Source organism: Siniperca chuatsi, linkage group LG13, assembly GCF_020085105.1.
Source record: "Siniperca chuatsi isolate FFG_IHB_CAS linkage group LG13, ASM2008510v1, whole genome shotgun sequence".
Lineage (NCBI taxonomy): Eukaryota > Metazoa > Chordata > Actinopteri > Centrarchiformes > Sinipercidae > Siniperca > Siniperca chuatsi.
In genome coordinates, this window is record NC_058054.1 from 945,396 (window position 1) to 955,091 (window position 9,696).

At 41.7% G+C, this 9,696-nt stretch overlaps 1 protein-coding gene across 1 annotated transcript; it reads left to right on the top strand.

Moving 5' to 3' along the window:
* Nucleotides 1–3,437, top strand: LOC122886867. The gene is made up of 2 exons (XM_044219639.1): nucleotides 1–402; nucleotides 823–3,437. Exons 1-2 carry the CDS (start codon nucleotides 144–146, stop codon nucleotides 1,629–1,631), a joined length of 1,068 nt encoding a protein of 355 aa, XP_044075574.1. The 5' UTR covers nucleotides 1–143; the 3' UTR covers nucleotides 1,632–3,437.
* Nucleotides 3,438–9,696: the final 6,259 nt, after the last annotated feature.

Here is a 9,696-nt window from a genome sequence, read left to right on the forward strand (position 1 = left end):
AGAATTCTCCACTCGAAAAAGTTGAAGTGAGAATTACCTGGAAAGGTATTTTAATTATTGCCCCACTGATAACATCCCAACGTTTAGAACACCCTAGGTGTTAACCCAGCGTTGGACCAAAATACATAAAAAACAGCTCCAGTATGGGCAAGAGTCAAAGTAAGCCCAAAACTAGGGAGGATTTACAGTGTAAAGATTGGAAGTATATAGAAAAACAGGATCCTGATAAAATAAAATATTTGGATAAATGGGTAAAAGATTACGGGTTTAATGGTAAACTAAACGTCAAGACAATTAAGCTACTACAGGAAACAATACAAGACAACACTAACAAAGATCCTAAAAAGATGAAAAAGTCAGGTTATGAGGAAACCAAATATTGGATAAAAGTAGCTGAAAAACGTGAAGCTGGAGAAAGAGACAGAAAAAAGAGGGAAAAAATAGGAGAAGTAGATGAGAAAACTGAAAAAAAACAACAAGTAATGTTTCACAGACAGGAGGATGATGAGACAGGGCCGGTAGGAAGAAGGGCAGAACAGAGAAATGAGGAAGGTGCCTCAGGGGGACCTCCTCCTACAGCTCGACTATACCCTGATATTCCCCAAGAGGAACCCCCTGAGTATGATACCATGCCTCCCAGAGCACTAAGATCAACCCGAGGTACTGCAGGCCTCGGATGGTCTAAGAAATTGGGAGCAGTTTTTTCCCCAACTAATCCTCCAATCGTTGACACAAAAGTAGCAGATGAGTATCCTATGATACAAGTAGCTAATCCAAACACGAATGAAGGCCAACCACCAACAATCCTTGTTTATAGAACTTGGAACATGAATGATGTTAAAAAAGCCTTAGAGGGCATAACTCCATACAAAGAAGATGTCACGCAATTTGTAATTGACATGGAAAATGTGCGAAAATCCTATCATCTAAATGGACAAGAAGTCCAACAAATCTGGATGTGTGCTCTGGGACCAGATTGGCATAACGTTAGAGGAGATTGGAATCCTCTGAACACAGCAGGTGATGGTCCTCTTCCATGGGACAGCCAACAAATGGCAGTAGAAGTAAACGGTCTGGCAACCAGAGCCACAGCCAGGTTTAAACAAAAAGCAAATTACACTGAAATAGGCAGAGCAAGACAAAAAGACGATGAAACTTTTGATGACTATAGACACCGCATGACTACAGTGTTTAAAATCCATTCGGGACTAATTGACGACAATAATGACCAAGGAGCTTACCGACAACAGTTGAAAAATACTTTACATGTGGGCTCAAAAGACGCAATCAGAAGCTGGGTGCAGAGGCACTACATTGGACTGTCTACTGGTACCCTTGATGAGTACATTAATCATGCTTTGCACGCAGAAAAAGTTGCTAAAGAAAAAAAGAAAAAGACAGTAGGACCGTTTTTTGGTGAGGAAGAGACTGAGGAAGTGTTTTACCATGACCAGAATAGAGAGAGGGGAAGAAACAATAGAGGGCGTAGATTTCATAGAAAAGGACAGAGAGAAGGCAGAAGCAGAGGAGGTTTTGGACAGAGAAACAGACAGAGAGAAGCAGGGTGTTGGAACTGTGGGAAAGATGGACACTTTGCTGTAGATTGTCCAGAGAATAAACAACAAGCATGACTAGAAGCTAATGCTACTCAGACACCAAGATTAGATGACGTCAGTGATCATGATGAAGTTCTAATAAACTACCAGGACTTGCTTGCAGTACATTTTGAGAAACCGATGGTGACTTTATGTGTAAATGGAAAACCAATTGATTTTCTTTGTGACACAGGAGCATGCAGAACAACTTGTAAGGAAAGTTTCCTAGGGCTAAATCTAGTAATAGCAGTATTGCAGTACGAGCAGCAGATGGCAAATTGACTCATGTGGAAGAATCTGAGCCAGTCTGGTTGAGGGATCCGCAGGGACAGTCATGTCAGATATCTGTCTTGATGTTCCCAGAGTGTCCAGTAAATCTGTTGGGACGAGATGCTTTGTTTTTGTTGGGATTAGCTCTTGTTCCTACATCACAGGGAAGGATAGAGGTAAAGAGAAAAGCAGAACTAACCCAGGAAGACATCTTTGTCTTAAAAGGTTCAGGGCTACCTTATTACTACTATTCTTTAGATGTCCCAAATAAACCCTCACACGACACTGCAACTGCATTAATGACAGAGGGAAGACAAGTTATTTCCAGACCACAAGACAAAATGGAGGAAGGAAATTTGCATGTCACTCTATGGTTCAAAATCACTCCAGGACCAGACACAGAGTATGAAGCAAAATTAGACAGAGCGACACCTGTTAAAATCACAATAGATTACATTTATTCGGATGCAGAAAATACTGCCGTTGCAGGTGTAATCATACCAGATAATTTAAAACCACTAAACAGGTTGTGGCTTCCATCCCATATTTCGCTGTACAAAAATGAAAACTTGCAGTGGAAAGACCTGGGGAAGCTGGTTCAGCAAGCCAAAGCGGCAACTGACTGGACAGCGACCTCCGTCAACACATGGACAAGCGCGTCCACAGGACTGACTAAAAAAGCACTGTTTTGGTCAGTCCAAGTCCAAAAAGGCGTGCACCTCCGTGGTGCTAGTGTAAAAAATTGACATGTGGTTTTTACTCAGGAAGAAGAAAAGCTAATTCAAAGTGTTCCTGACTCATTATGGTCCAAGGGACCAACAGATGTAGGGCTAGTTAAAGGAGCATTACCTGTCCAGATTAGAGCTAAGACAGAATACCGTCCTTGTGTGAAACAATATCCACTGAAAGCAGATGCACGTGAAGGCATTAAACCAGTGATTGAAGATCTGATAGCTGCAGGAGTCATTATAAAGTGTGACGATTCACCATGTAATACACCAATATTTCCAGTAAAAAAACAAGCACCCTCAGTGGGTTGGCGAATGGTACAAGATCTGCAGGCTGTAAATAATGCTGTAATACAAAGAGCACCTTGTGTGCCTGATCCGCACACCCTTTTGAACTCATTAAGACCAGATGCTAAAGTCTTTACTGTAGTTAACATCAGCAATGCATTCTTTTCAGTCCCAGTGGACAAAGATAGTCAGTTTTGGTTTGCTTTTACTTACGAAGGTCAACGTTATACATATACCAGATTGCCCCAAGGATATTGTGAAAGTCCCACAATATACTCACAAGTGATGAGTGCTAGCATGGCTAAGTTCCAACCCCCAGGAAACAGTCAAGTTTTGTTGTATGTAGATGACATACTTTTAGCTTCTCCAGACGAAGACATTTGTAAAAAAGACTCCATAGCACTGTTGACACATTTAGCTGAGCAAGGCCACAAAGCAAGTAAAAATAAGTTGCAACTGTGCAAAACACAAATAAAATATTTAGGTCATAATCTTAGCTCAGGAGGAAGAACAATAATTGAAGACAGAAAGACAACAATCTTAAAGGCTCCAAAACCACACACAAAAAAACAAATGATTTCACTTTTAGGGTTAACGAATTACTGCAGGTGTTGGGTACCTAATTATGCTGAAATAACTGCTCCACTCCAGAAATTAATGTATGATGAAAACATTAAAATGACTACTCCATTGAAATGGACAGAAGAAGCAGAAAATGCGTTCTGTACTTTAAAACAAACTCTCGTTTCCAGTGCAGCTTTAGCATTACCTGACTACAGCAAAACATTTGTGCAAATGGTAGACTGCAAAGGGAAATTTATGACTTCTGTTTTGACACAGCAGCATGGCGATAAGATGAAACCTATAGCCTATTTCTCCTCTAAATTAGACAGCGTAGCATGTGCCCAGCCACACTGTGTTAGAGCGGTGGTGGCTGCTTCTATGGCAGTAGAAACTAGCGCTGCTATTGTGTTATTTCACCCACTGGTGTTCAAAATACCACATGCAGTTTCAGCGCTGCTGCTGCAGACAAACATGACTTTTCTGTCTCCAGCGAGACATCTGTCATGTATGGCTGTGTTGCTTTCACAATCTCATTTAACTATTGAGCGATGCACAACCCTCAATCCAGCTACACTTCTGCCACTTCCTGATGATGGACATGCACATGACTGCCAGGAACTTGCTGAACAAACAGCAAAAAGCAGACCTGATCTTACTGATCAACCTTTAACAACAGGAGAAACAATTTATGTTGATGGCTCTTCAAAAAAAAATTATCTAGGAAAAACACAAACAAGTTATGCTGTAGTGACCAAAGATAAAATATTAAAAGCTGAACAATTATCCTCACACTACTCTGCCCAAGCGGCAGAGATAGTGGCTCTAACAGAGGCATGTAAATTAATGAAGAATAAAGACGCTACTATCTATACAGATAGTCAATATGCTTTTGCTACAGTCCATACTTTTGCACAGTATTGGCAAAATAGAGGAATGATCACATCCACAGGGAAACCAGTAACACATGCAGACCTCTTATCTAACCTGCTCAAGGCAGTAGTGTTACCAAAACACCTCGCAGTTTGTAAATGCGCAGCTCATACCTCAGGGACAGATCAAGTATCACTAGGGAATGCATTTGCAGACAAAACAGCTAAACAAGCAGCCGAGGGACAGATAAAAGTGCTTATGCTGACCTCGGACACTGTTATGACTAATACAACACTCCAAGACATGCAACAACAAGCACCACAGAAAGAAAAGGATTTGTGGGTAAAACACGGAGCACAACTACAAAATGACATCTATGTATGACCAGAGAAAAAAACAATCCTTCCACACAACCTATATAAATGGGCTGCAATATTGAGCCATGGTGTTACACATGTCTCAACAGGAGGGATGGTGGGACAGATAAAACAACATTACACAACCTATGGATTTAACTCTTATTCAAAACATTTTTGTAGAGCATGCTTGATCTGTGCTAAGCACAATTCTCAGGGAAACTTAAGACCTAGAAGAGGGTGTTTCCCCTCACCACAGTATCCGTTTCAAGTAATACATATGGATTTTATAGAGTTAAATCAGAGTGAAGGAAAAAAGTATTGTCTGGTCATAATAGATGCCTTCTCTAAATGGGTAGAGCTGTTTCCAACCAAACACCCAGACGCATTAACAGTGGCAAAAGCGTTATGTAAAGACATAATACCCTGTTATGGAATTCCGGAAAAACTTTATAGTGATAATGGAGCACATTTTGTAAACCAATTGATTAAAAAGATAGGAATAATGTTTCACATTAATCTAAAAAACCATTGCGCATATCACCCTCAAAGTGCAGGATTAGTGGAACGAATGAATGGCACTATAAAAAACCGTTTAAAGAAATGTATTGAAGAAACAAGGAGACCTTGGACTCAGTGCATAGATTTAGTGAAAATGTACATCAACATAACAGCAACTTCAGGTTTAACTCCATATGAAATGTTGTTTGGTAGACCATACAGGCTGCCACAGTTTAAAAATCAATGGGAGCTGAGTGAAGAAACCAACCTAGCAGACTATATGAGAAAAATGTTAGAAAAACAAAAGGAAAACTAGCTGATGAAAATCCTTCTGTTTCTCAACAGGAGATCCAATTAGTGGGACCAGGCGATTGGGTGCTGATACGAAGCATTAAGAGAAAACATTGGCACTCTCCCAAGTGGGAAGGGCCTTATCAGGTATTGTTGAACACTCCCACAGCCATAAAAATAGCTGAAAGATCCACGTGGGTACATCTTACTCATTGCAAAAAGGTCATCTCCTTCGACAGTTCCGCAGAGAAAAGTGACTCACAGTCTGATAATAGAGTGGACTCAGGTGTGTAGAACCTGAGTAGACTCGAAAGTCAGTGAAGTATTTCCAAGACACCAGACTCATTAGAGGACACTCTCGGGGAAGATGGCGACTAGATGGATAAGCGATGCAATTAGGTGCTGGGGAGTGACAATTGTATTCATATTAATTTTTCTTTTTACCTGGTACTTATGGGAAGCCCCTGGAACTTCTTGTTCCGCCCACTTCGCACCCTGCCATACCGACAGGGCAGGCTGACACCGCACCAGATGGTCTCATGAGTTGTGGCTGCCATCAAGGCCGCTCTCACGAGATAGACCTGACAACATCACTTTGTTTTCTTTTCTTATTGTAGCAGTATATACTTCCCCACCCTTTAGAAAACTATGTAACAGGAATCTCTAAACTGAATAAAAAGAGGAGGCTGCATGGATGCACTTCAGAGAGAGTAGGAGATGTAACTCAATGCATCTATGCTTACTCTCCTCGAGTAAAACTTAAGTTAATGCCTTTGTCTTTCTTTCCTTGTATATGATTTAAATGTTCTAGGTATCTTGAACCTGACAGTAACACTGTCTAAAGGAAAACACAGGTTAAAGACACTATGTGTAGGTTTTTAAAACCTGCCTCTTTGCTGCCCCCAGTGGTAGCAAACAACAGGGGACACTGAGATGAATACACTGAAAGCACTTGAAACCATTTTTGTGAAAAAAGAAAACCCCTCTTTGAACAGAACTGGTGGTCTGAGATTCAATATGCCCAAAGTCTATCACAGTGTATCATCACCTTGGTCACGCCAATCATATGCTAATCAGGTACTTAACAGTGATGAAGTAGATGCAGCCAGAAAACAATAGGCCTGATTACTGATTACTGGGCCATCTTGGAAACTATTAGGTCAGTTTCAGGTGAAACTAGCTATTAACAGATACTCAGGTAGACTCCTTCCTGAGGGCAGGGCTTATGTAACACAGAGTAGATAAAATTTCTAGTTCCCGTCCCATTTTTTTCACAATTGAGAATGACTTCCGGATGGGAGCTGAAACGTCTTGATTCTGAAAACAGTGTCCAGATGACTACGACTGAAACCTTTTCTATGATAGAACACTCCTGGATGAATGAGGGACTACATCGTCTTACACTGAAAGCAACAACATGAGCCCCATTTTTTCTGTAACTGGGCGCAAACACAATTGCAACCTCCTGCCACACCTGGGTGTGACCAACTAATTATTACTATTCTGGAGTCCATCGGACGCAGCACAAACCTGGTGCAGCGCAGCACTTGAGTTTAGGTTGGAAGAAAGGCTGAATACAGTATTTGTACGACCAACACAGACTCAACATGTGGCCTTTCTGCTGCAAAATCCCTGAATTCAGTGACATGTTGGAAACAATATTGGTAAAACTTGGCATTTGCAATAAGAAGTCACCTGAGCAGGGGGACATGTAAGCACAGTTTTAGGTCAAAATGAGTATAAGAATTGCAGTGTGCCACCTGATCAACATAAACACAACCTCAGCTGTGCCGCTCTACCTACCCATCGTACTCTCATACAACGGATCATAGATATTGTCATAGTTAGCCACATCTCTCTCCCTATCCTTGTGCGCTCTAGTGTTGCTCTCCTCTCCCTGTGTTCCTTGTCAGTCCTCTATTCATCGCTGGGTGTGTGTGTGTGTGTGTGTGTGTGTGTGTGTGTACTGGCCTGGGCGGGGCGCCCCGGTTCTCCCTCCTGCTGCTGATCACCGGCACACCTGACGTTCATCATCCAATCAGTCTCCACAGTATATCTACCTGGCTCTACCATACAACCAGCGCCAGATCATCTCAGTACACCGGTACGGTACCTTCGCTATGGCTCCTACCTCGACCAGGTTAAGTTTCTTGTTACTCACTGTTGTTATCTTTTATGTAACCTTGTCTGTCTCTGCCGCAGAGTTATTACCTGCCGGTGATCACAGCCACCGTGTCCTCTCTGATCTCTGCAAAGCTGCCTTCCTGTTCTTCCTGCCACACTGCACGAGCTAGCTGCCTTGCCTGTTCTGCCTGCCACGCTACACGAGCCATACCCAGAACCTACACTCACCATCTCCGTCCTCTGAGCCCAGTCCGTTCTCCATGGACTGTGTCAACAAATGTCACTACTGGCTACAGTGGACTACACCTGTGATTGTTTGCCGTATTATAATAAAGACGGTTACTACTACGATCCAATTCTCCACTTCACTGTGTTCTGCATTTGGGTCTTTAGATCGTGTAACACCACAGAGATCTTACAAAAGATAATGCACCATTTTTTGTGCATAATCCTACGAATGCCTCACAATCAGCGTACCAGACCTTCGTCGTCATGGTAACAATAAACACGTGGTTAATGTTGTGAAACGGTCATAGTTTAGTTAGGTTTAGGCACCAAACTACTTGGTTAGGTTTAGGAAAAGCTCACGGTTACGGTTGAAACAATTAAGTAACTCACAGTAAGTCACGTGACTTAACTTATGTAGGTTACATAACTTACGTTCGTAACTTACGTTCGTAACTTAACTTTGACTTTTGGTTTCACACGGGACACGAACCCCGGTCTCCTGGGTGAAAGTCCTGTGTCCACCTCCCTACATGGACTTTGACGCTCTTTATACTTTATGCTACTAGAGGTCGCTGCCTAATAATAGTTGTAACTGCCTTGTGGCTCTGTATTACGTGGGTTATATACGAATTATAGTGCATTACACAAAGTGACTGAGAACAGCCTCACCTACCCTTAGCACAAGGGAGTTGGTTTGGAGCAAAAATCACCAGATACATGCACTAATGAAGTCCTGCTGGTGGAAAATGACTTTGAAAGTGCATTTGAGAGACGGCTGGATCGCTGCCAGACCGATTATACATCCCATAAATTAATACAATTTTCATCAGTATTTAACTGGACTCCCCGGGTATTAACTACAGACCCAAATACATGTTGGTTTTGTTAAACAATAATTAAGGAACCTTGCCGACCACAATGGTGGCAAAGTTTATCCCAAGACCTTGTGCAAAACAAGTTACAGGAACATAAAACTGCTTTGGAAATAATGTTAATTAGCTGATATATCCTTGGCAGAACAGTCTAACTCAGAAATCTCGTAGAAAAACATGCGTAGAAAAATTATAACCAACTGGTCGAAGGGTATAAGAATTTTAGAATGTGATATCATTTGAATATTAATTATAAAGCCTCCATGAGGCGTTCGAGAGCCTTTTTAACAAGATTCCTTATTTACCGGATGATGATTGTGTAAAAGTGTGTTAAAAAGAAAACCCACCAGAATAACAGAGGTTTATCTCTCTGGGCTTTAAACTGTCAAATATATTGAGGTCTGGTTCCTAGAAACCACTGGAACAGGCAATCAGAGTTTAATTTGTCATTAACAACATTTCTCTCTTCCTTCAGGTGTTAGCTGTGAAGAACTCACTCCAGATAACGATGAAGAGTTCACTTTAGAAGGCAGCACTGTTACTCTGTCCTACAAATACTCCAAAAAAGCAAGTGGTAGTGATCGTTTCTTCTGGTATCGACAATATCAAGGAAAACCACCAGAGTTCCTCATCTCTCATTCAGGAACAGGAAGACCAATATCCGATCCGGTCTCTGGACTGTCTTTTAAAGTGAGTGAGGATAAAACCCGAATGGAACTGCAGATCTCCTCTGCTGCAGTGACTGACTCTGCACTACTGTGCTCTGAGGCCCACAGTGACAGGAAACACCAAGACTCTGTACAAAAACCTTTGGACCAAAGACAACAGAATACTCCACAACGTCCACTAGAGGGAGTCACACACTGTTAAGCTTCAATGTATTTTAAATGTGTCTGGAAATGTATTATTGACCTTTGTGAATCTCAGATCAGAATCAGAATCAGAAATACTTTATTGAGCCCCGAAGGGAAACTCTTTGTTACAGCAGCTCGCCTTTACGTCAGTGCAC

Coding starts and splice junctions, on each gene's coding strand:
- LOC122886867 (XM_044219639.1), top strand. CDS start 144: ATGGGCAAGAGTCAAAGTAAGCCCAAAACTAGGGAGGATTTACAGTGT. Junction 403..822: donor GATAAAAGTAGCTGAAAAAC/GTGAAGCTGGAG, acceptor TTTATAGAACTT/GGAACATGAATGATGTTAAA.